Source organism: Muscardinus avellanarius (genome assembly GCF_963383645.1).
Source record: "Muscardinus avellanarius genome assembly, chromosome: 15".
Lineage (NCBI taxonomy): Eukaryota > Metazoa > Chordata > Mammalia > Rodentia > Gliridae > Muscardinus > Muscardinus avellanarius.
The window spans coordinates 90,190,010-90,216,566 of NC_137801.1; the positions used below are offsets into that span (position 1 = coordinate 90,190,010).

Consider the following 26,557-nt stretch of genomic DNA (forward strand, 5'->3'; position numbering starts at 1 on the left):
GTGGCAGGGTATACCCTCTTTTGCAGGTATTGTTTTCCTTTTACCAGTATTTCATATCCAAATATATTTAACAAGAAGTCTAAAATCTAAGGTATGACAGAACACTATAAAACAAACTCAGACAAAACCTGTAAACAAGATGTTGAAATACTAAAATGTAAACTTAATTAAAAAAACAAAACGAACAGGGCCGAGGGCAAGACGGGGACAGACCAGATGCACGACACACCTGGGAGAGGCTCTGGCCACCGTGACCGCAAACAGAGTGGCGGTCACGGTGTCACGGTGGACGACTGCCCCGCACGGGGACGGCACGCTGCTCGCCCAAGGCCGCGGGGCGCGTCCTGCGGGACACCACGGACCAGACAGTACTGCGAGACAAGCAGTCCTCAGCCTGGTAAGGGCAGAGAGACTCCCAGCGAAGGAGCGTCCTAGGTCATTTGCACGTTTGGCCAAGGAAATTCGCAAGAAAGCTGCTATGCAAAGAAAGAGCTTGGAACACAGTGGCTGATGGAGCCACACGGCTCTACGGCCACCAAGTCACAGTGGCAGGAGGAAGGGGTCGTGGCCTGGTGGGCTTGTGGTCGCAGGTGCAGGCCGCAATTCCTAGTCTTCGAAGACACCGAGCTCCTACTGAATCCTGGTGTCATTTCTGAACTGTTTGGGGAGCGAGGCAGGGAGGGCTCGCGCGAGCCAACCCACTGTGTAAAACGTGTTTAGCAGATAAGATGTTGGGTGGGGGTGGATTAGCGGGAGGCCAGGTATCTGGCAACATGCAACTGAGTAACTTCTGGTACAAAAAATAACCGTCTTGTTTTCATTATTCAATTACCCATTAATACACACCAATCAAAAATAACTGGGGATAGTATATTAATACTGAAAGTAATCAATAATAAAAGAGCTAGGTCCGTCTGCACGGGCAGCTAAGCTTGTGCTGTACTGCGCCTGGTCAACTAACCCGTGAGGTTTTGGTTGAACTCTCTCAGAAGTCACGGCTCAGCGCTGGAGAGAAAGCATTCGTGTGACTGTGCTCGTGAGCATGTTGTGTGTGTGCTCACGAACTCCGATCACCTTGTCTAGCCTGAGACATGGGAACCAGACAAAGAAGACGCGTTCTGAAGAGCCGTGTAGCTTGCGTGCATGCACATGGGCGCACACACGCGGCTCCTTACACACCCACACAGGCCCTGGAGAAAGATCTCTGCTTGATGCCGGGGGAAATGTCCGCCGCAGTCTGATAAATGCTGTGGCTGGGCTTTTCAGTAGCACAGTGTCCAGAAGCACCGAGCTGTGCGCAGGGCTGAGAGCTCGGGGGAGGTCCCTATGACAGGTGGGTGCTGTTCCGCAGCCAGTGCAGGCCCTGCTGGGAGTACTGGACCAGGTGTTCCATGCTGCTATGCAGTGTGATGGGCCCCATGAGCAGATCCAGGTCGTTGAAGAATTCTAGGGCACAGAGAGAGTCGTTAAGAGCGCCACGCACTGGGCGTGGCCCTGGGTCCCTGAAAACCTTGCCTCTCCACCAGTGCCTCCAGCGGCCTCCAACCAGACTAAATCCAAGGGTGCATCTCATATCCCAATACATAAATAATCTGTATCTGCCATCTGGAATCCAAATGAATCATGTTTACCTGGACAAACAGCAAAGAAAACCTGTAGGTTTGCCTGGCGTGGTGGCGCACGCTTGTAATCCCCGCGCTTGGGAGGCTGAGACAGGAGGATCGCCTGGGTTCAATGCCAGCCTCAGCTACTTAGTGAGGCTCTCAGCAACTTAGTGAGACCCTGTTTCCAAATAAAATATAAAATAGGTCTGGGAGTATAGCCCAGAGGTAGAAAGCCTCTGGGTTCCACCCCCAGTACCACCAAAAAAAAAAAAAAAAAAAAGAAAGAAAGAAAGAAAGAAAGAAAGAAAACCTGTAGGTTTGGACTGTGCTGTTTAGTAGGAGAGAACCGCGGCCTGGAAAGTCAGCGTGGCGCGTGGTTCCTTATCCTGACTCAGCTGTGGCACAGGCTGGGTCTGTGTTGGTCCTCTTGTGGTCATCTCCTGCTGGCCTCCAACCTCTGCCCTCCCACTGGACTCAGAGACCCCTGTGGGCTGCAGGCCATGGACTGTGTGGCTTTTTTTTTTTTAACAGTTCCTTGCTGGGTGTGTCTGTACATGCATATAGGATGAGTACTGGGGAGGCTGAGACAGGATCACAGTTTGAAGACAGCTCAGCAACCTAGTGAGTCCCTCTTCCAGAACAAAAGAAGAATAGGCCTGGGGTGTAGCTCAGAGGTAGAATGCTCCTGGGTTCAGTCCCCAGCACCAGAAACAGTTTCCTGCCCTCAGGATTCATCTGGGCTGTCCTCAGCTCGTCCTGTAGTCCTGCTCTTAAAAACACGAGTATACTATCACAAGAACATAATTTCCACCTAATTGCCTGAAAGTGAGCTCCAATGTGTGCTCTTTCCTGGTGTTAGAGGAAGAGTATTCAACTGGACTGATTTTTAGGAGAAGGGGTAACTGTACACACACATGCACACGTGCACGCAAATAAGATATAACTATCTTAAAATGATCTGTACCTATTGGCCCCTGAATTCTATTTCTGCAACGCTCTTCTGAGAAAATAGCCAGACATATGGACGATGACTTATGTAAGAATACTTATCACAACATGTCACAGTGGGGAGTAAAGGAAGTAATCTAAATGTCTAATACTAGGGGGATGCTTTGAGAAATCGTGATAATTTATGATTCTATAGTCACAACATTATGAAGTGGTATATTGGGAAATTATTGGCCTGAGAAGATACTCACTATAATATAAAATGAACAAATCAGGATATAAAACTGTATATACACTATGATCTTACTTTGGCAAAAAATTATGCACAGCTGGAGAAGAAGGGCTAGAAGAAACTTTGCCGGAGGTCTGCTCCTGTGTTGTATCTCCACCTCTCTTCTGTCTGCAGCGGTGTCCACAGTAGTGCCTGCATCTGCACCTGTGTCTGCACCTGTGCCTCCACCCACATCTTTCTAAGAGCTCTATATAAGCAGATCTACACCTGTACCTGCCCCTGTATCTGTAGCTAATAGATCTGACATGCTCTTGCACGGTAAGAACAAACGTAGCACAACGGAACTCTACTCAGCACCCAAGAAGAACAGAACAACGTCCTTCGCAGGAGAAGACGTTGGGCGAGATCAGCCAGCCATGCAAAGTGAAGGGTCCTATGCTTTCTTCAAAGGCAGAAGCTAGGGAGTGACCGGGATTCCAGAGGGCCTTCAGACAGTGGAGGAGAAAGCACAGAGGGGTGAGGGACGCAGCCCAGGGGAAGGCGTGGGGAAGAGGGAGGACGACCAAGGCATCACTCCCATCGACACTGTGTGAGAATGCCAGTGTTCACCTCAGTGTGCTGTAGGGGGAAGGGGCGGTGGGGAGGGAGTCGGGGAAGCCTGCAAGGGCTCTGTGCACGTCACTGTCATGGTGATTAGTGTTACGATGTGAGACTACGATACATAAATAGTAAACACACACACACACACACACACACACACACACACACACACACACACACACACACATAGTTTGGTACTGGGGATGGAGCCCAGGGGCACTCTACCTCCAAACTACCCCTCCCAGCCCTGTTTTGAATTCTTTATTTTGAAACAGGGTCTCACTGAGTTGCAAAGAGCCTCACTAAGTAGCTGAGGCTGCCCAGAAACTGCCATCCTCCGGTCTCAGCCTCTCAAATGCTGGTATTACACGCGTGCACCACCATGCCTGGCAATAATAGTATATATTTTTTTTAAAAAAGATCAAATGTAGGAAAGGCATATGGAGCCCCGTGTGCGGGAGGGACAGGAGGTTCCTCCGCAGATAAGAGCCCCCCATGGACTGTGGCACCGAGTGGCGGTGCTGGTCGCCTGGGCCCGAGCGGGCCGCCCGGGGCAGAGGGCTGCGCACCTCTGTTCTCCTTGGCCAGGTTGTCGGCCATCTCCCAGTAGTCGTAGCTGTGCAGGATGCTGTTGGTGATGCTCACGTGGTTGGCCGCCATCTGGTGGATACGCTGTGGGATGCTGACGGTGGTGGCTGGGGACAGGGCGCTGCTGCTGGAGAGGCTGCCCTGAGACCCCACGGAGCTGCTGGGAGAGGGGTTGGGAGACATGGGGGAAGGGGTTCCAGTGCTCCTGGAAGGGGAGAGGCAGAAAAAGCAGAGTGGAGAGGTCGGGACGGGCGAGCAGGGGGCGGCGAGGGCATCATGCGTGGTGGCTCGGGCGGGTGCGGGGCAAAGCGAACTTACTTTCCGCTGGCCCCCCACGGGGATGGGGCTTGGGCAGCTTTCGAGGAATTCTGCAGGAAAACAAAAAACAGACAGTGAGCACCACCAGCTTAGGGTTAGGCTGTGGACGATCACACATGCTTAGGTGCCGAGGGACTCTGCCGGTCAAGTGCAGATTCTCAGCCGGGTGTGGTGGCGCACGCTTGTAATCCCAGCATTCGGGAGGCTGAGATAGGAGGATCGCAGTTCATGGACAGCGAGACCCCGTTTCAAAATAAAGAATAAAAAAATAGGGCTGGGGGTGTAGCTCGGAGGTCGAATGCCCCTGGGTTCCATCCCCAGTGCTGGGAAAAAAAAAAAAAGAGGCATATTCTCAGCACGTGGACCTGAGACATCCCAGCTGTGCGGATCTGGGCTCCCTCCGTGGAAGCTAGTGGGGGGCTGGCTGCCTGCTCGGGGGGTCCCACAGTGCGGCAAGATGAAGGGCCCACGCCTTGGTTTTCATGTATTAATTTTAGGTACCAAATTAGATCATAACCTTGAGGGTCTGTGGAATCTGAACCAGTCTAACTGTTTCATTGTGAACCAGCTGAATTTTTTGGAAAAGAAAAAGGAGCAGGAGCTCCCCTTCATCCTCCCCCACTGAGACACCTTACGTTTAAGTTCGGGGCCAGGCATGGCGGCATACACCTGTAATTCCAGGATTTAGGAGGCTGAGGCAGGAGGATCACAGGCTCAAGGCCAGGCCGAGCAACTTAGTGAGACCCAGTTTCCAAATAAAAAATAACATAGGGCTGAGGGTGTAGCTTGGAGGTAGGATATTCCTGGATTCAATCCCCAGCAGCACCAACACACACACACACACACACACACACACACACACACACGCACGCACGCACACACACGACTCTACGAAAACTGCATTGTTTAATGCCTGAAGGTAGATATGATTAAATTCTCCTGCTTTGACTTATGAAGTTTAAAAATCTTTCTCTTAAAAGAAATTACTCTTGACTATTCCTGAAAGATCAGATTAAAACCATCTATTTCCTTAACGCAGAGGATAGTCACTAATCCTCACTGATGGGCATTCCTACTAGGGTGATGTGCGCGTCGGCCAGTGTCAGCAGCAGGCGCGTGAAAGCGGCTGTGCGGTGGAGGCGCGGCTCAGGGGCGCGCGGCCTTGGCTTCGTCCTAGCACGGCCAACACCAAAACCGCAGCCACTGGGACAAGAAGTCAGAGCCCAAGCCAGGCAGCAGGACTTGCCCCTTCGGCAAGGAAAGCTGCTAAGTGCAGTCGCCTTTCCCTCCAGGGCTGATAATGTCTCTATGGACAGAATTCTGTGGCACTGTGAAGGGGAAGGAGAAAAGCTCCTGGGATTCTCCCTTCTAGAAACAAGAAAGCAGTCTGACCTGGCTCCTCAAAACAATGTTTCCCTTTTTCTTGTGGTATTGGGAATAGAACTCAGGGCGCTCTATTTCAGAGCTGCAACTCCACATATATACATATATATGTATGTATATATATTTTTTATTGGTTTATATTTATTTATTTGCAGCACTGGGGAGAGAGCTCAGGGGCATTCTACCTCCAAGCTACACCCCCAGCCCTATTTTTTAAATTTTTTATATATATTTTGAAACAGGGTCTCCTGTCTCAGCCTCCAAAGTGCAGAGATTAAAATCGTGTGCCACCAGGCCTGTCTTTTTTTTTTTTTTTTTTTGAAACAGGGTCTCACTGAGTTGCTGAGGCTGGTCTAGACCCTGCGATCCTCCTTCCTCAGCCTCCCAAGTCCTGGGGTTACAGACAGGTGTGTGCCACCACACCTGGCTAAGACAATGTGCTCTTTGGGTTAGCAGGGACTTTGCGGTGTGTGATTTCTTTAGTTTCAGGGCAGTTTTCAGAATGGCAAGACATAGCCTGTCCAGCCTCAGGCCTGACCGCAAGGCGTAAATACGGCCCAGAACTGCAAACCCCTTCCCTGTTACCTGTCTCAGATAATGACATCACTTTCACGGAGAGAACTAGAGAAAGGAACCCTTTCGCACTAGGGAGCTGATCTGCGCTTTTCTGCCACACGCTTACTGACGCTTTTCTTTTTCTTTTATTCTGTGGTGCCAGAGATTGAGCCCGTGTGTTCACGTGCCAGGCAGCCAGCCTCCCCCCGAGACACAGCCCAGGGGGACGCTTTTCTTAATTGGTGCCAAGGGATCCATCACCTCATTTCTACTCAGTCCTGCGGTTCTGAGAATTGTGCTGTGCTGGCGTGGTGGTGCCCGCCTGTTATCCCAATACTTGGGAGGCTGAGACAGGAGGCTTGCAGGTTGGAGGTCAGTCTTGGCAACAGCCTGTTTAAAAAATAAAACAGGAGCGTGTGCTTTGTTGTGCGTGTTCTGGATACAAGGCCTCTAAGGCGTGATGGGGAGAGGGACTGGGGTGGCAACAGGACCCCAGAAAAGGACGTGAAAGGGGAAGGAGGAAGTGCCCAGCCTCTTCTGCCACTCACCCCCAGGGACCAGGTCTATGGGCAGGAACCAAGTTCCCCTTGCAGAGAGCTCTGCACAGAGGGACTGTGCTCCAGCACTGAACAGCTCTGATGCTTTCTGTCTCAAAAGGGAGTGAAGGCTAAGGTTTCAGCTAAGAGGGTAAATTCTGGAGATCTGTCTGGACTAAAATTGAGGATAATACCAAGCACTGGAAAATCACTAAGAGTAGATTTAAAAATATTCCCACCACAGAGATAATAAATACATGAGGCAATGGATATGTTAGCTTGATTGAACCATTCTACAGTGTACACAGATATCAAAATATTACACTGTGTACCCTCAATGCGAACAGCCGGTCATTGGTCAACTAAAGAATGCATTAAAATGTGGCACTGATGCTGCCGGTGTGGGGCGCACATTGTGGGGCGCACTGGAGATACACTGCACGCTCTTTATTTTTGAAAGAGGGTCTTGCTGAGTTGCTCAGGCTGGCCTGGAATATGTGACTCTTCTGTCCCAGCCTTCCAAGTACTGGACAGGAGTGTGCCACCGTGCCCGGCTCTGCATAGTAATTTCTAGAAAAAAAGAAGCTCTGTACAGACATGAAGAATATATGTCTGCTATAAATTTCACAGGACACCAGAAGGAAGCACTGGCGGTTCCTTCTCTTTTTACTTTTCACTTATTTGCTTTTGTGCGGTGCTAGGGATTTCCTCCAGGGCCCCACCTCTGAGTTCGCCCTTAGTCCCCTCGCCCCCACTCTATTTATTTACTTAGTTTTGAAATTGGGTCTCACTCGGCTGCTGAGAGTCTCGTGATGCTCCTGTCTCAGCCTCTCAAGCACAGATTACAGGTGTGCCCTCATACGCGCCTTCTCTTGAGGCCACAAAGTGCTCACTCAGATGAGAAGCAGACGATTAGCTGGGTGCCCAGGCCCGTCCTCTGAGCCCTGAGAGCCAGCTGTGTGTCATTAGTGGGCTGCGCTGGCCAGAGGTGACCTGCACTGGCCCTGAAGCAGTAGGCTCTGCCAGGCTTCGCAAAGTTCCCCTCACGCGGAGAACCGCACGAGCAGCCGCGTCGCTCGTTTGCTGGACAAGTACCTTGAAATAGTCAATCAGTGCTTTTGAATACTTGACAGCGTGGTCCCTCTTGAGTCGAAACATCCGCCAGTAGAGGAGCGCCAGGCATCGGTAACTGCAGCGGGAGGGGAGAAGGAGCCCTTCACACGCCAGGCTTCAGGGAAACCGTACTCCTCAGAGACACGCTGTTTATACCGTGTGGACCTAAGATGCTTTTGCGTGTACGTCTGTGTCTGTGAGCATCTGACCTTCCCTTTGTCCAAAAGATGTAATCCAAACCCCAAGGAGGCACTCCATCAGTAGTTTACCCTCCACCATGATCATTTTGTAACAGCTTTACGGCTTGTTGGGAACAGGCCTGGTCGCTTCCTTCTCCCAACACCAGAGGGCGGGCTCCCTCCACGGGAGGTGCAGGAAGCCGGCACCCGCAATGGCTGCGTCCTGCCTGGGCCAGGGCCAGCTCTGTGGACCAGGCAGGTCTCCCACCTGTCCTGATCACCTTTGCTTTTTAAATTTTTTTGTTTCTGGTATTGCGGATGGAGTCCAGGGGCATTCTACCTCCAGGCTATACCCCAGCCCTATTGTTTTTTTGTGGGTCTGGGGCTGGAACCCAGGGGCATTCGACCTCTGAGCTCTACCCCTCAGCCCTATTTTTTATTCTTTATTTTGAAAGAGGGCCTCACTGAGTTGCAGAGGGCCTCACTAAGCAGCTGAGGCTGTCCGAGAACCGCGATCCTCCGGTCTCAGCCTCCCGAGTGCTGGGATGACAAGCGTGCCCACCGCGCCCGGCTGCCTTCACTTTTTAATGTGTTACTAGACTATAAGTAGTTTAGATAAGGTAACAGGTCACGAGTGGCATCGTGAACGCAGGAGCACTTTGCCTGGGCAGCTTGCCCCTTTGGTGTGTGTTTTGTAGGTCATTTCCGTGTCGGCATCCCAGCCGCCGCGGCGCATTCTCACCAGTCTATCGATCCCCATGGAGCCCCAACAGAGGGAAGGGTGCTGGCAGCATCTGCCGGACACCCGGCTCCGGTGCTGACTCAGGCCCTCACACGCGCCTGCTCAGGTCTGGCGCCTGGACCCTCCCTTCCCGCTGTGCCTCAAGTCCCTGACTCGCACACTAGAGCATAGTGAACCTTCAGAAAGAAAAAATCGACCCCTTCAATAGGACAAGCCAAAAGAGAGGTGTCTCGTCATCTGTGGAGTGGGGTGAGGTGCCTGGGGGGGTCATGGGAGAGTCGTTATCGTGACCACATAATCGTTACCAGTATGGTCATTATAGGTACAGGAGAATCTATGACTTTGAAAGGCACGCTTTTCTAGACAGTGTACCCGGCTGCCCCTCGCCTTCACGCGTTGAGGGTTTTCATGCATCCTCTTTATTTATTCACACCGATCTGGCATGTAAAGCAACACAGGAGTTGTTTTGATTGCATATAAAGTGTTAAACACAAGAGAAATCGCCACAGTGCTCAGACGAATGGCTCCCTGATTTAAAGACACACAAAGCAACATCCTCGCGCAACTGACCTGTGGATTCTCAGTGTGTAACTGGCCTGTCCACTCTCGTGAACTGTGAATTCAGTCCATGCATGGTGTGGTAGAAAGAAAGGTCTGGGCTCTGTGAGTGAGGGGGCACCGGCCCTGGAGAGTGTCAGGCATCGCGCGCCGGCCTGGCCAGCGTCCGCAGAGGACGCCGGGGTGCCCGTCCGAGCTGGCGAGGGACTCACCATAGTGCCGCCAGTTGCTTGTCTTCTGGTGTGGCGTTGGGGCCCGAGTGGGTCTTTAGTCTCATAGCATACCTAAAAACAGCAAGAGGAGAGGGAGAGAGGGCAGGGAGGGGGAGGCAGGCACACGCCGTGAGCAGGAGGAAGTCTTTGTGGCGAGTCTCCTCCGCCACGGCGCTGCTGACCACTGCTCTGCAAGGCTGGCCGACACGGCGCGCTCTCCCCCAAGCCTTGCGTCACCCCAGTGACGACACAAGACGGCTCTCCAGTGCCCTGGTGCTCTGTGCTCTGAAGCAACGCAGGTTCAAATGCTCAGGCCGGCAGGAGCGATACCAATTCAAGACCCACTCAGGCACGCGGGAACACGCGTTATCCCAAATCCTGACTTATGGCTGAGCGCTCAGAGCAAAGGTCACTGCTTCTGGGTCCTCCGGGAGAATCTCCGCCCTGTGCTCAGATAGGGCTTCCTTTACCCGCTCATCTTTGTTACCTAACTCTTTGCCAACAGCACAAGTGTTCTGAGTACAGTGTGTGTGTGTGTGTGTGTGTGTGTGTGTGTGTGTGTGTGTGTGTGTTTATGAGGCACTGGGGATTGAACCCGGGGCACTATACCTCCAAGCTACACCCCAGCCCTGTTTTATATTGAAACAGAGTCTCACTAGGTTAATGAGAGTCTCACTATTTGCGGAGGCTGGCTGCAAACCAGGGATCCTCCCTTCTCAGCCTCCCAAGTACTGGGATGACAAGTGTGTGCCACCACACTCCAGTTTCCTGGGCATATTTTAATCTACATTGGCTTCTATAAAAGTGGTTTTTACATATTACAATAAATTCTATTTGCTCCTCTGAGTCTCGTTTTTAGTCTTTATTTTGAAACAGGGTCTCACTGAGTTGCAGAGGGCCTCATTAAGTAGCTGAGGCTGTCTGCAAACCATGATCCTCCTGTCCCAGCCTCCCAAATGCTGGGATTACAAGCGTGTGCCACCACGCCCGGCTATTTTTTAAGTTTTGAGACAAGGTCTCACTAAGTTGTGGAGGGATTCCCTAAGTTGCTGAGGCTGGCCTTGAGCGGCCCGGTCTCGGCCTCTCGGGTTCTGGGCTTGCAGGCGTGTGACTACAACCATAGCAGCTGGTAGCTGTATACCGGAGCGATCTCACGTCCTCACCAGGTAACTGCAGGGCTGGTTTCCTTTTGGTATGGGCGTCAGGGACCCTCTTTTTTTTTTTTAATTCCAGTTGTGGTTTTCCTGGTTCTTGGTATGACCAGTGAGTTCTTTTCATTCTCTGGATATCATGGCTGTCATGTGTGAGGGCATTTGGAGTCCTACTGAGATCTCTTATTATTAATTTTTTTGTGGCACTGGGGATTGAATCCAGAGCCTTCTACCTCTGAGCTATACCCCCACCCCCATTTTATTTTTATTTGTAAATCGGGTCTCGGTAGGTTGATGAGAATCTCACTACTTGCCCAGGCTGTCTTTGAACCTGTGATCCTCCTGTGCCAGCCTCCCAAGTCTGGGATTACAGGTGTGTGCCATCATGTCTGGCTTAGTTTTCTCTTTCCTATTGAAACTTTATACATATTTATGGGGTACAGTTTGATGTTTTGATACATGTATACATTGTATATTGACCCAATTAGGGTAGTTAGGGTATCATTTCGAATATTTACCGTTTGCTAGAAATGAGATTTTCGCAAACCTCTTTTAGCTATTTTGAAATATACAATACCTTATTGTTAACTATAGTCATTGATTTTTTTTTACTTTTATTTTTTGGTGGTACTGGGGTTCCTGGAGGCCCTTCTGCCTTTGGGCTACACTCCCAGACCTATTTTTATACTTTTTTATTTGGAAACAGGGTCTCTTAAACCAGCGTGGCTGGCTTCGAGCCTGCGCGATCCTCCTGTCTCTGCCTCCCAAGCATGGGGATTACAAGTGTGCCCACCACGCCCGGCTGCGATAGTCATTTATTTTAATTAACACGATTTTCTAGTTCAGGTAAAAAAAAAACTTCCTTCTGTGACTCAGGAGGCCGAGGCAGGATTGCATATTCAAAGCCTGGGCAACTTAGTAAGATCCTTCCTTAAAGTAAAATAATAAAAAGGGCCAGGCGTGGTAGTGCACACCGGTATTCTCAGTGCTTAGAAGACTGAGACAGGAGGGCTGTAGTGCTCAGTCTAGGATATCACACTGCCCGCCTGTCCTCCCTCCCTTTGGGGATACTGGGGTTGAACCCAGGGGCCTTCTTCTTCTAAGCTACACCCCTGGCCCTCTTTATGTTTTAGTCTGAAACCTGGTCTCACTGAATTACCCGGGGCATCCTCGAGCCTGCGCCCGCCCTCTCAGCTGCCGGTGTGCACCTCCAGGCCTGGCTCAGGACCTCCGCCCTCACTGGCGGGAGCGAGCGGACCTTGGTTCCGGTGGCTGCGGGAGCCTGCTGGGATGCACTCTCTCTACCCAGGGGCTCACGGTCCCACCAGCCCTCTGCCCACCCCAGCCTACCTGATGAGATCCACGGTTTCTGAGTACATGGTGTAAGGGGACTTGGACTCCATCGGGCCTCGTTCCATGGCGTTTCCACACTCAATGAAGGACAGGGCCGCTTCCGCATAGTTCAGTGCCTTCCCGAACTTTTCCACCTGATCAATACATCAACGGTGTCCTCCTCAATAACAGTGTGTGTGTGTGTGCGTGTGCGCGTGCGTGCTAGGGATGGAACCCAGGGCCACTCTACCTCTGAGCGACACCCCCAGCCCCATTTCATCTTTTATTTTGAAACGGGGCTCACGAGGTGGCTGCGAGCTTCGCTAGGTTGCTGAGGCTGGCCTCAGACCTGGGATCCTCCTGCCTCAGCCTCCCGAGCACTGACTGAGCTGATAGGCGTGTGCCGACAGGCGTGTGCCACCAGACCCGGCTTCACACTTTCTTTCCCACACTTCAGCCTGGAGAGCTGGTGGTCTGGGTTACCGCTGTTTGTGGCATTTACGCCCTGTGCCTTCCTCTTCTCTGGCATCTTTTCATTGTTACAATCTCACTGAACGCCCTTCAGGTGAGGAGGGGAAAAGAAAGGAGATAAAACCTGAAGCACTATTTCGGCTTCACCAAGATGGGACATGAGGTTGAAAATCAGTCAGAAAAAGTTGCCTTTAGGGTATCTATAGTCACTTAAGTTTATGCTAATCTTTCCTGCACCAGCCAGGACAGCCACGAATCGGATTACGTTCTTACAGTTTCAGAGACCGATGCTGGTTCCAGACGCCACTACTCTCTGTATATAATTACGTATTCTCACTTTGAACTGCAAAATCGCTCCAGTTTCAAGGAATGACACACATACTCCAATACTGCTCTGAGCCTTGGGACTCAAACCAACCCAAGAAAACAGCCTCCTAACAACGATCCTCCAGGAAACGGAAACGCGGCCGAGCTCGCTCCTCAGCAAGTCTCATCCTGAGCAGCGCGCGGCACAGGCTGCAAAGCAGCATTTGGTGCCACTTCAGGATTAAGGAAACAAATATATATATATATATATATATATATATATATATTTGCGGTGCTGGGGATGGAATCCAGGGGGCATTCTACCTCCTAGCTATACCCCCAGACCTATTTTTTATTTTTCTATTTGCAGTACTGGGGATGGAACCCAGGGGCATTCTACCTCCGAGCTACACTGCCAGCCCTATTTTTTTTATTCTTTATTTTGAAACAGGGTCTCACTGAGTGGCAAAGGGCCTTGCTAAGTAGCTGAGGCTGTCCGTGAACCTGGATCCTCCTGTCTCAGCCTCCCGAATGCTGGGTGCAGTATGTTTGGGTGGAGAAAACACTGACCCACAAATTACTTCAACGTGCAGAACAGCATGTCATTAACGGGCAAAAATGCAGCGTGGTGAGGCCACTGCACTGGAGGTGGAAGGGAGTGAGTGCGCGGTGGCGCGCGCGCGCGTGTGTGTGTGCACCCATGCACACGCACAGGGGAGAGGCTGGGGGCTGGGGTGACCTGAAGGTGGGGTGGGGAAGGATTTGGCTAAGGTGGGAGGGTGCCAGTGTGCCTGAGAGCCAGGCGGTGGCAAGACGCTGGCTCTGCTGGTGCACAGGCACCGGCTGGCTCCCGCAAGGCGTGCCCTCAGGAAAGCGGCCCGTGGCAAAGGTTCAGGGCCAGAGGACGCGGAGCGGACAAGGCCCGAGAGCGATGACCTCATTCTGCAGTGAAACGTCAAGCTTTCCCTAGGAGCCCCAGGAGCAGCCACGCCTGTTTCTGCAGACCATCTGAACTCTCCACCACCGCGGGGCTGCGGGGAACCGGCTTCCCGTCTCCTGTCTTCTGATACTGTACACCAGTGGACTTAGCCAGTGGCCCTCACACCAACCCACGCTTGACGGGCAACCTGGGCGTATCGCTGAGGGAGGCTAAGTAATACCCCAAAGCATCGGGAATCCCGTCTTAGCCCCCCGCTCCCAGGACGGTGTCGGTCACGTGCAGCAGAGGGCACGCCTGGGCTTGGATGGAGGGCAGAGTGTTTTGGGCTGAGACCTTAAGAAAGAGCAATCTTATGATCTCTTAAAAAAAGTTTTCTATTTTTTTGCCTGAAAGTGTCAAGCTTTCCAAAATATAACATTACACATGTCAGAAGTTACCCTTTGAAAACATCAAATCCCGGTGGCCTCGGGGTTTGTGTGTGGTGACAGCCCGTGCTGGACGGGCCAGGAGAAGCGTTTGCTTCAGCAGATGCTCGTGAAAACAGGAGCCATTTTGAAAAGAGAGTTGATTCTGGGCCCAAGCCAAGGGCTGGCCAGGCTAACGAGACAGAAAAATGCAAATCTAGATTTTTTTTTAATAAGGGGGAAAAATACTACCACCCACCGACTCTATTGGCTCTAGTTACTATTCAAACCTTAGGACTAAATTGAAATACTCATTACCCAGGGTTTTCTCCCAGCCAGACATTATTGGTTGAAGTCATAATTTACTGGGCTATGAGCACTTGATTATGTAAACATCTCTCCATTTAGCAGGCCCACCCATCCTTGTAATAGATTTCATAATTACCCCAGCTACATGGCGCCGTGATAAAGCCGCTGTCCGCACGTCAGCTGGACGGATGCGTGCACGTGCGTGTGTGTGTGAGACCATTGCGTGTGTGCGTGTGTGTATGCGTGACTCACCATCGCGCGTGCGTGTGTGTGCATGTGTGCGTGAGACTCACCATTGCGTCCGCTTTATGTTTCATCCGCTTAGCTTCTTGCATAAAATAATCCGCGCTGCGAGGCCTGCGGGGGAGGAACACACACGCCATTACTACCTAGGCGCCAGGTCCGCTGGAAATGTTTTTCTTTGGCTCAAACTTAAAGCACAGTTAAAAACTCTGCTGAAGGTGGAACCGAGTGAATTCTTTCATGCTTCCAGATGGCTGCCTGTACATAAAACACCGTGCTCATTTTTCTCCTCAGTAAAGAGATGCAGACCCCTCGATACATGAAGACAGGCCACACTGAGTGGCCCTATGTGGTTTCCACAGCGCCTGGTTTGCCACTCAGATATTTTTTTTTTTTTGGTGGTACTGGGGTTCCTGGAAGCCCTACCTCCGGGCTACACTCCCAGACCTATTTCTACATTTTTATTTGGAAACAGGGTCTCCTAAGCCAGCGCGCGCGGCTGGCTTCGAACCTGCGCGATCCTCCTGTCTCTGCCTCCCAAGCGCGGGGATTACAAGCGTGCACCACCACGCCCGGCGCCACTCAGATATTTTAACGGTTAAGAAATAGGCGAAGAAACCTTATTTCATGCAGTAATTACACAGAACAATCCCTTTGGCCTTACGGATTGTAAACCTCATAGTAATTGCATGGTTACGTGTGGGTGAAAATATTTGTGGGCCTGTATGAATATAAGCGCCACTTACATGCATAAATGGTGTTGAGGTTTGTATGTGTATACATCTAATTATTTTAAAGCCTCGCAGTGAAAAATGAAAACATGTAACGCTGCATGATTGCACATGCGTTGTAATGAAGCTAACTGTGAAATGTTTACCTTGTCACGTGCATGCACGGTGTGAATTCTCTGGAGCTCTGATTAGCTAGCTGGTAAACATTAATAGCAGACGTGTGCATTATTAAAGCAATAATCCTGGCTAGCAAAGACTCTTGCGGGAGATGAAGGTAATTCATCCTGCTACTGACCTGAGAGTGGTAATGACCCCCAAGTTACACTAAGCCTTTTATTTTATTTTATTTTGTAAAACTTGGAATTGAACCTCGGGGAGGGGGCAGATTTTGCTAAATTACCTCGTGCTGGCCTCCAGCCTGTGATCATCCTGTTTTAGGCTCACAAGTACTATGATTACAGGCATGTGCCACCATGCCTGGCTTGGACAGTACCCTTAAATGCTTAGTTAGCCTGACAGATTTTAAAATAAATTTCATATTCATTAGGTATCATCATCATAAATTTTCTTGTATCATGGGTCTTTCTGTAATCAACAAACCTGATTATCATGATTATCAAATATAAGCCACTTGTGAATATCAAATATAAGCCAAGGCCCCCTGAATGCAAGGTATAATCTAGGTAGTGATGTTAGTCTTGGACTGGTTAGCCTGTTGTGGTAGAGACTGTCTTATTTTTGACTCTAATGGGTCTTTTTTCTTTTTTTTTTTGTACTGGGGATGGAACCCAGGGGCATTGTACCTCTGAGCTACACCCCAGCCCTATATTTTTAGTCTTTGAAACAGAGTCTCACTGAGTTGCAAAGGGCCTCACTAAGTAGCAGAGGCTGTCCACAAACCACAATCCTCCTGTCTCAGCCTCCCTAATGCTGAGTTTACAAGTGTGCGCCACCACACCCGGCCTCTAATGGGTCTTTTATCTTACTGTCTGAACTATTAGGAAGCTAGAGCATCCCTTTATCCAAAAAGGTCAAAATACTTGGAAAAACAGCCTACTCTGACAATGAACACTGACTGATTAACACTCGGCCACTCAGCACTCAAGTCAAAAGCAGCAAATCATAGAAGTTTTGGGTCAAAAATCACGGAAGCAAAGGACCTGGCATTTACTCTTACATATTTAGACAGTATCACCGATGCTGTGGGAACACGCCGGGCTGACGTGTCGGCGCGTCATGGCATGAAGCCACGCTACGGCTGCAGGATTTCCTTGATGTGTTCGGCCCCTCACCCCTCACCCCTCACCGGGCTTGCCCGCATGCAGGACTAAGCCTTTCACTGATCTTGGTGAGCGCCTCACTGGGTTGAGGCCGGAGGAGTCCTTCATAGGACGACGGCCCTGCTCTGTCAGCCTTCTTAGGTCGCCTCCAACCTCCCACGCTTCCTCCATCACCCCACGGGCGCAGGCAGGGACCCCTGGTGCTGCCAGTGGCTATCCTGGCACCCCATGGGCGCAGGCAGGGACCCCCGGTGCTGCCCGTGGCTATCCTGGCACCCCACGGGCGCAGGCAGGGACCCCCGGTGCTGCCCGTGGCTTTCACCGCAGCTGAAGTGGCGGCTGCTACTGTTACCTGTTGATATAAATTCTTATAGAGCTTTTTTTTTAAAAAAAAAAAACACAAAAGTTTGGCAACCACACCAGTGTCCAGCCAAGCATTCGTGAGACGCTGGGGGAGGAGGCGCAGCCACTGCCGCCAGTCTGAGGCTTCCACGTAGCAGGGGCACTTTAGGAGTAAGCGAGGGTCTGCACAGTCGTTGGCTCCCCAAGGCACAAGCTGGAGCCTTCTCATGGGCAAGAAGCACAGGAGGGGCGGGGAGCCCAGGGGCGCAGCGCTTCCTCCCACAGGGCACAGAGAAAGGCGCTCCCCCAGCCCCTGGCCGGGAAGGTCCTTTATCACTCACTCGTTATCGAGAGCCCGCTGGACCCCTGTTGTCGGATCGCACGTCCATTCAACCACTAGCAAGTATTTATAACACGCACAGAGGAGCTTGCCCCTAGAGGAAGCTGCATGGTGTGGCTTTATAAACCAAATGGACAGCATGGCAGCTGCTCCCTTTGGGACCACGGTGCGGCTGGACGGACCTCCACCCGCTCTGAGTTACTGTGACGCTGATAATGTGGCCCGCTGTGGCTTCTCTCTGGCCATTTCCCGCTGCCCGTGAAGGCATGCCAAGGGAAATGGCGGAGCTGACACGCCCAGTCAGCCAGGCTGTGGGGAGGAGGGGGGGGAGGGAGGAGGGCGAGGAGGAGGGGGAGCAGGAGGGAGGGGGAGGGGAGGAAGAGAAAGGAGCTGGGAGGAAGAAAGGGGCTTGAGGAAGGAGGAGGAGGGCAGCTCACCTGGGCCTCCCTCTCCCCTGAGGGACCAGGATTAATTCCCCGTCATCTGGCTCTCACTACTCACTCAGCACTTAGGTGCTCAGTTCCTATCAGCTAAACCCTGGAGACTGGGTGTCCAATTTTAGGTGACTTTGATCTTCTTCCTTTTCCAGTACTGGGGATGGAACCCAGGGGCATTCTACCTCCGAGCTACATCCCCAGCCCTCTTCTTCCTTCCTTTTTCTTTCTTTTTTTTTTTTTTTTTTTTTTTTGGAGGTACTGGGGATGGAACCCTTCTACCTCCGGGCTACACTCCCAGACCTATTTTATATTCTATTTGGAAACAGGGTCTCTTAAGCCAACGAGGCTGGCTTCAAACCTGCACGATCCTCCTGTCTCTGCCTCCCAAGTGCGGGGATTACAAGCCTGTGCCACCACGCCCGGCTTTTTTCTTTATTTTGAAACAGGATCTCACTGAGTTGCAAAGGCTAAGTAGCTGAGGCTACTGGTGTACCGTAGTCCTCCTGTTTCAGCCTCCCAAGTGCTGGGATGACAAGCATGGGGCACCATGCCTGGTGGGTTGTGGCTGTGACTTTCAAATACAGTTTTGCACATGGTCCTTAGGCAGGGCCCTCATCCCGGTCTTTACAAAGCCAAGGCCACAGGGACAGTTCACGAGCCAAGCCCTGGTTATAAATAGACCGAGTGTGGTCCCTTAATGGGGAGGAGGAGGGGCGGAGGGGGAAGAGGGTGTGCCTGGGGACCAAGTGGGCAGCTGCTGTGGCCCTAGAAAGAGGAGAAGCCTGGGCCTCCTGGGCTGCCCTGAAACTTCCCGAAAGTGAGTCGTCTTGGAAGGCGTTCAGTAAATGAGACAAACACACCCTGGGACTTGGCACCCAAGCCCAGCTCTGTGCCCTGATCAGCTCGCCGAGGCCCAGGTGGTGCTGGAAGGCTCAGGATTCTCCCCTGTGTCAGGGAGTGTTCAGGGGTGAGACAGGCCTCGGCCTTCCCCAAGCGATGCCCCGTACGAGCTGTCACAACTGGGTCCCAGGAGGGATGGCCGCTGCCCCTGTTATTACCCTTTTCTGGGACTCGGAGGTGTTTCGGGCATTCTGTTTCCCAGTTTTCTGGGAATGGTGGTTGTCTGCATACATCTCGCCAAGTCAGAGTGCAGGAGCTGCTGCACACACACAACTTAAATTTTTTTTTTTTTGGTTTTTGTCTGTTTTTAGTACTAGGGATTGAACTCAGGGTGTTCTATCTCTGAGCTACCCCCCCCCCCGATATTTTTATTCTGAATTTTGAAGCAGGGTCTCACTAAGTTGCTGAAGGTCTTGCTATGTTGCTGAGGCTGGCCTCGAACTTGTGATCCTTCTGTGTTAGCCTCCGAGTGCTGGGACCGCATGCGTGCGAGCACTGCTGTGTTCACATCCCAGGGCTTACTCCTTCCTGTCTCGTACAGAGGCTTCCAACGAATTTCTATCTTTTCTTGGTACTGGGGATTTAACCAGGGGCATTCTGCCTCTGAGCTACTCCTCCAAACCTTTTTACTTTATTTTTAAGTTTCGGAATGGAGTCTGGCTAAGTTGCAGAGTGCCTCACTAAGTAGCTGAGGTTGGTTTCAAACTTGTGACGCTCCTGCCTCAGCCTCCCAAGTACTGGGATTACAGGTGTGTGCCGCCACGCCCAGCTCTGGATTGGCTGTTGCAACTTACAAACACAAAAATACTTTTCTCTCTGTAGCAGAGAACTGTCAGCAGCCCACAACATTGGTGCTTAGAAACGTAGGAAGAAGAGCCTCAGCATGGTTCACTTCAGCTCTCTGCTGTCTTGGGCGTTACTTGGCCAATTCACTGTTTAAAATCACCAGCAAGAAAGCTGGGCGTGGTGGCACACACTTGTAATCCTAGCATTTGGGAGGCTGAGGCAGGAGGATCGTGGTTCACGGCCAGCCTCAGCTACTTAGTGAGGCCCTCTGAGACCTTATTTCAAAATAAAGAATAAAAAATAGGGCAGGGGGTGTAGCTTGGAGGTAGAATGCCCTGGGTTCCATCCCCAGACCCGCAAAAAAAAAAAAATAAATAAATAAAAAAACAAAACAAAAAAACCCACCAGCAAGACTCAGTGTATTCAAAGTCAAGTACATCTTGGAAAAGGACATTTAAATGACCGAGTCATGGAACAGGACGTGGGCACATGGTAAAACACACCCCCGACTTCCGCCTGTGGCCCTTCCTGCCTTCCCTCGCCCCTTGCCATGTTAGGACAGAGTTCAAACTCACATGTCATCGAAGACCAGTTTCTGCCTCTTGCAGTCCCTGTGACTGCCGGAGCCCGGAGACCACGGCTCCGCGTGTGGCCGCGACTTGTGGAGGAGGCCGTTTTCAGAACTGCTGCGAGCTGCTTTCTAAACAGCAAACGACACAGGAGTCCGTGAGACACCGTGAGACACCGTGCTCTGCAGCTGAACTGAGCACGACTCTGTCTCAGTCAAGAAAAGGACGGCCGGGGCTCTCACCCAGAGTGCTGGGGAGGGGCAGTGCTCGGGATGTGGGGTTTTGTCTCTAGAACGCGCTATCTTGGGGTTGGGGCCCAAGTCTCCTGTGAAATCCCTTCACGTTTCCTATGCACTCTGCACACACAGGCTGAAGGTCATCTTATACAAGGCGAACTCGTCCTGAGAGGAGGAGCCGTCCAGGGCCCCCAGCTGCCGTCCAGAGGGCCGGGGTGTTCTTAGAGAACGCTCTCTCTACAGTCTTACGCCTGCTATGTGCAGATAAAGAGAGATGGAGCAACCCGCCCGAGATCCCACTGTGGCTGGCACAGGAGGCCCACGGAACCCAGGTCTAGCCACGGACCTCTGCCCCTCCCTCGGCTGGCGCCATGGTCGCCCGGTGCTGGGTGGTGCTGGGGCCATGGTCAGCCACTGGCCAGCAGGAGCAGAGCCCTGCACATCTTGGTGTGAATTTCAAACCCAGATTTAACTCTGCCAAGGAGGAAGGAATTTTTCCCGGTACAGAGGTTGGTTGGTTCAAAGCTCCCAGTTAGTCTGGGGCTTGGAGTCCCCTTTCTGGGTGGGCTTCTTCCTCTGCTCTCTGTGAGGGGGGGTGAGGGGTCCCCTCCTCTGCCAGGTCTCCCCAGAAGCTGCCTCCGGGGGTTCTCTGCCGGGCCTCCAGCGCGAGTTTTGAGTGGCTGGTGTAAAGACAGACAGGGTGTGGGACGCAGCTCTGTTGTGGCTACTCGGGGAAGGAGGGCCCACGCACCGCGAGGTCCCCGGCGTGCGGCTGCGGCTGGCTGTCGGCTTTGGGCTTTTTGTTGGAAGAGGCGGATGCGAGCACACTGTGGGCATGAGGTCGGCTGCAGGAGCTCAGGTCCTCGCCGGAATGCTTGTGTCGGGATGCATCCGAGAGGGGCGAGACGGGCGACCGGGGCAGCTTTTCATTTTTATTTATTGGTATTGCCAAGCTGAAAAGAGAGAAATTGCAGTCGTGAGATGTCACACCTGCGTGTGCAGGAGTGACCCGAGCCTCCACTGAAGACCTGCTGGTAGGAAGGCCCGAGAGCCACCGTGACGCTAGGACGGCGACGGCCAGTGAGCGAGTCCTGCTCACCGCCTGCTCTAGCAGGAGGAATGGCTCTTCTGTTGGTACCAAAGAGATGGCCAGCAGTAGTTCCATACTGTGAGCTGTGTTTCTTTTTTAATCTAGGGATCTCAAAATATCAACAAACAACTTTTCCCCAACAAACATAAGAAGTAAGTAATAGGAAAGTCAGTCAACATGTAGTTCTCCATTTCTTTCTTTCTCTTTCTCTCTCTCTCTTTTTTTTTTTTTTTTGGTACTGGGGGTGGAACCCAGGGCCTTTTCTACCTCCGGACTATTTTCTACCTCCCAGACCTTTTTATATTTTATTTGGAAACAGGGCCTCACTAAGTAGCTGAGGCTGGCTTCGAACCTGTGCGATCCTCCTGTTCCAGCCCCCAAGCGCGGGGATGACAAGCGTGCTCACCACGCCTGGCTCTAGTTCTCCATTTCTGAAAGAATTTTCATTGACATACGAGCGTGCACTAACTATTCTACCCAGAGTAACAAAGCCGCAGGAGCACGGAAGCCAATGTTTTATTAGTTTCTGAGTTAACTAAGTGTTGATCAGAATATATACAAAATGCAGAAACTGTTATTAGAAATTATGATATCTGATTCTTAGTTTCTTATTTACCTTAAAAACTACCGTCTGTTCTTGCATAGAACTGTGTCTATCGATCACCAGAGGACCCCATCCCCTGTCACCAGAGGACAGGGGCTCACTCATATTCAAGACTACGCTGTGTCAACTGCTTTGTTAGGGCTCTGCCCATTACTTTATGGAAAAAAAATACTGTTTGGGGCAGATGTCTTCTTCTGAATTAAACTCAATCACTGCTAATATAAGATGTGTACAGAGGTAACCTGATAGTTTGCAAAAAAAAAAAAAAAAAAGATAAAGCTGCCTAATGAAACTTTGGTCACTAAACCTGGAGTTATGAGCTCTTAACTGCATGCGTTGGCTATCACAGCAAATAAGCCATCACAGTCGCTGCACAAAGCAACCTCCCGAGCTGGTGTCACAGTGGAGAATCGCAAACACGAACCTGTAGGATAAATGCCAGAGCCGAGGTTTTTAAAGATGCCGTGGAGACAGAATTTCTGCCTCCCCAAGCACCGTGCGTCTAACCCTTGGAAGTGAGATGTGTTACAGAGAAACGGCGTTGGGAGAATCAAAAGCAGCTCAGGTGGAGATGGTGAAGCTCTGAGGCTGAAGATGGGTGTGAAGGGCCTGGGCGTGCTCGTCCGTTGAGAGTAGAAAGACCCTCATCTAAACGTCTGCTGAGTTGACCTGCTCTGTGACGCGAAGACCGGTTACGATATTAAAGACTGTCCTGGACACACGACTGTCCCTTTCTCGTCACTGGCAAGTTTAGAGGTTCAGGTTGACCATAGAGACCTCTGAGCCCCCTCTGGGATGGCGAGCACCTAATCTGTGGGACTGTTTCGCCCAGGGGTAAACCCGACAGGGGCAATGATAACCGAGGTGTGCACACGCGCTTTCTACACGGCACCCCATCAACGCGCACACGCCCGTGTCGCTGCCTAACAGCGCCGGGGGCTCTGCCAGGCCAAGACTCTGGCGGAGAGCGAGAGCTTTTCACTGGAGGATGGTGAACATGGCGGCAAAGAGTTACATCTTCATCTGCGCTGACCTCCCCTCCCGCAAGAGCTTGTGTCCTTCCATTACAAGCTGGGCGAGAAGCCAGAGGAACGCGTAGCTTGGAGCCACGTCAGCGACGCCGGTGACCGCGCCACTGGTGGGAATCACAGGGGTCTCTGCGTCATGTCGCAGTTGGAGAGGAGCCGGACAGGTCGCTTACGGGACTGACAAGTGTGCACAGAGCTGCAGCACGCCTCTCAAATCGAGGCCGGGCCACAGAGTCCCCGTCCACGCTTCCCCAGTGCTTGGGGACACCACCCTCTCCGCGTGGGGCTGTGGGGACTGGTCTGGTCCTCCGCATCCTCCCCGGCCCTCCCAGGCGTCCCTACCCAGCAGCGGGCTGTGCGCTCCACCCTGCTCTCCTGTTTCTCTCTGAGTTTTAGTACTGTTCTACGTATTTTCAGCTTGCATTTTTATGTGTTGTGCTGAGACATTAACGTCCCCTTAAAATCCCTGCTGCTCAGTCAGGGAGCGAGGGGCGGCATGGCGGAGGGACAGTGGCCCTGCACTGAGACACTTCTGAGGGGAAGGACAAGCTGCTGGCCGCTCAGGGGCACCCGGGACTCGCCCGGCCGGATAGCCACCGGCACACAGGCTGCAGTGCATGGGGGCCATGTGGAACTCCTTCAGAGGGGCAACCGGGTGGCCATGACCTGGGAGCACAGAGCCTTCGGAATGCCCGCGGTTTTAGTCAACATTCAAGACCTTCAGGGGCATTACCTGGAGACTCCACTCAGAGTGTGCACTTCCTTGTCCCTGGGAAAGGGTTAATGTTCTTATGGGTTTAGCAGCCACTGTTAAACACTGGCTTGAACGTTCAGTTATTAGGTTTTACTTTTATATATATTTTTTGGTACTGGATTTGAACTTAGGGGCATTCTATCTCCAGGCTGTATCCCCACTCCTGTTTTAAATTTTACTTTGAAACAGGGTCTCACTAAGTAGCTGAGGGAATTGCTAAGTTGCTGAGGCTGGCCTTGAACCTGATATCCTCCTGACTCGGCCTCCCAAGTACTGGGATTACAGGTGTGTGCCACTATGCCTGGAGAGTTCTTACATTTTTGGGGAAGAGAATGCCTTTGGGGAGCGCAGAATTGTGCGTAACCAGTAATTGGCCTTCGGCCACAGAGCAGGGTCTGACGTGGCCCTGGGGAATGTGCAGGAGGCCATGCCCAGCCATAACTGCAGACCCGAGGTAAGGCCAGGGCCTGCGAGCGCATCCTTCAGGCCGAGCAGTTACCAAAATCCCCAGCCAGAGGACTTTGTTTCATTTCAGTAATAAGTGTTTCCACCACAGGTCCATAAATTGAGAAGAACGTCCTCAGTTTCAGTAAAAGACGCACTTTTAAAGACTTTTTTTTTTTTTTTTTTTTGCAGTACTGGGGATGGAACCCAGGGCATTCGACCTCCAAGCTCCACCTCCAGCCCTATTTTTTAATCTTTTTAAATTTTTGAAACAGGGTCTCACTGAGTGGCGAAGGGCCTTGCTAAGTAGCGGAGGCTGGCTGTGAACCGCAATCCAACAGTCTCAGCCTCCCGAATGCTGGGATTACAAGTGTGCACCACCATGCCCGGCTAAAGACCTTATACATTATACGTTGAATAATTACCAGACACTTTAGAGATCTTGTTCAAATCAACGTTGCATCAGTAGTCACTGTAGTTGACAATCCTTTCTAGACTTTTTAACAAATGAACATTATGGCCAAAGATATTTAAAAAATAAAAACCTTACTCTGAAAACAAGAAGCGCACAGCTGGCCCCCTCGGCAGCGCGACGGGGTGGCGGCTCCCACGTACCTGCTGACGCTCATGCCGCAGTGGTTTGCGGACAAGGCGCTGGCGGCGGAGGCGGCGGTGGATCGAGAGGAGCTCTCCTTCTCTCCCTGCGCCTTCTTCAGCTCCCTGTAGTCGTCCTCGTTGTCACACTATGTGGGGAAAGAGCAAATACCAGCAGCTGGGATTTCACGGGCTCGGGACGAGCTCCGCCCTGACTGCCCTGGCGGAGGGGCCTGGGGAGACTCTCCCTGTCTTCCAGAGAGTGGCTGGAGCCGCCGACCCCTCAGTGAGCCAGGAGGAGGCCTGGCTGACCGCCCCTACCCACAGCTCACCGCCAGGAGGGCAATGAGGTGACCATCGGAATTAGAGAGGGGACGTTATTTTTGTTGGTGGTGCTGGGGAGTGAACCCAGGGGTGTTCTACCTCTGAGCTACACCCCAGCCCTATTTTATTTTTTTTACTTTGAAAGATGGTCTTGATAAGTTAACCGCATGCTGGTCTCAAACCTGCAACGCTCCTGTCTTAGCCTTTGGCGCTGGGATTATATTGTAATCCCAGCACTAAAGGTAAAAAGCACCGTGAACTGATTCTACTGAGTTTTCCACTGTGGCTCAAATTACTAGCGAAGGGGGAGCAACGGGAGGGGATGCGGCCCTTGAAATTGGCTTTACGTTACGGTGAAGGTATTTCCCACCCAGAAACCTTCAGGACTGGCTGGCCTTGGTGGCGCACATCTGTGATCCAGGACCTGGGGGGCTGAGACAGGAGGATTGCAGGTTCAAGACCAGCCTCAGCAACTCAGTGAGACTCAGCAACCTTGTGAGACCCAGTTTCAAAACCTCAAAACAAGAATTAGGAAGGGCTGGGGCGGGGGAGGGTAAGCCCCCGGGTAGAACTATCTTGGATTCAACCTGCAGGACTATGGGGGAGAAAAATAAAACGAGTAACAACCAAACAAAAAGAAACCCTCAGAACTGGACCAGCGTTCACTGCCACAGCTGGAGGTGGCTCGGAGAGCTTCCTTTCCCAGTCAGCTCTTGGTTATTCAAATATCCCTCCTCCTTGGAGCCTGGCTGCAGGCCCCTTTCTGTAGGAAGTCCTTCCAGATCCAGCTGCCTCCAGTGCTGGCCTGGGGACTTGTGTCTCACCCTAAACTCCACGAGGCCACTGGCTTCCTAGGTGACCAGGTGACCACCAGCAAGGTCACCCTAGCCCTCACCAAGGAACGGGCTCCACACGCTTAGCCTGCTCGAGTGCCCAGCGTTCAGCGTGTGCCTGCTCGCGCTGGATAAACAGCATCCACCAACCATGTCCACGCGTAGCAGGTCGTGGCTTAACTACCTACAACTATAAAATGGGGGCAGCGAGGCAGGCGTGGTGGTGCACACCTGCAACCCCAGGATTTGGGAGGCTGAGACAGGTTCTCAGTCAGCCTTAGCAACTTAGCCAGGCCCTCCAGACCTTGGTGAGACCCTGTTTTTTTTTTTTTTTTTTTTTGTGTGTGTGTGTGTGGTACTGGGGTTCCTAGAAGCTCTTCTACCTCCGGGCTACACTCCCAGACCTATTTTTATATTTTTTATTTGAAAACAGGGTCTCTTAAGCCAGCAAGGCTGGCTTCGAACCAGCGCAATCTTCCTGTCTCCGTCTCCCAAGCGCCACAAGCGTGGGGATTACAAGCAAGCGCCACCATGCCCGGCG

General features: G+C 51.8%; 1 protein-coding gene across 1 annotated transcript in view; it reads right to left on the reverse strand.

Annotated features, from left to right (window-relative positions):
- Positions 1-1,324: 1,324 nt before the first annotated feature.
- The window catches only part of AFF3 (ALF transcription elongation factor 3), a gene marked incomplete at both ends in the record, with an annotated part of 411,313 nt that continues 386,080 nt past the window's right edge, over positions 1,325-26,557 (reverse strand). Inside the window, 10 exons of the mRNA XM_080711464.1 lie at positions 1,325-1,446; positions 3,954-4,177; positions 4,291-4,340; positions 7,860-7,953; positions 9,569-9,640; positions 12,070-12,206; positions 14,775-14,838; positions 20,116-20,240; positions 21,097-21,298; positions 24,881-25,008. Of these exons, the coding sequence (XP_080567590.1) occupies positions 1,325-1,446; positions 3,954-4,177; positions 4,291-4,340; positions 7,860-7,953; positions 9,569-9,640; positions 12,070-12,206; positions 14,775-14,838; positions 20,116-20,240; positions 21,097-21,298; positions 24,881-25,008 (1,218 nt within the window). The remainder of the gene's footprint in view (positions 1,447-3,953; positions 4,178-4,290; positions 4,341-7,859; positions 7,954-9,568; positions 9,641-12,069; positions 12,207-14,774; positions 14,839-20,115; positions 20,241-21,096; positions 21,299-24,880; positions 25,009-26,557) is intronic.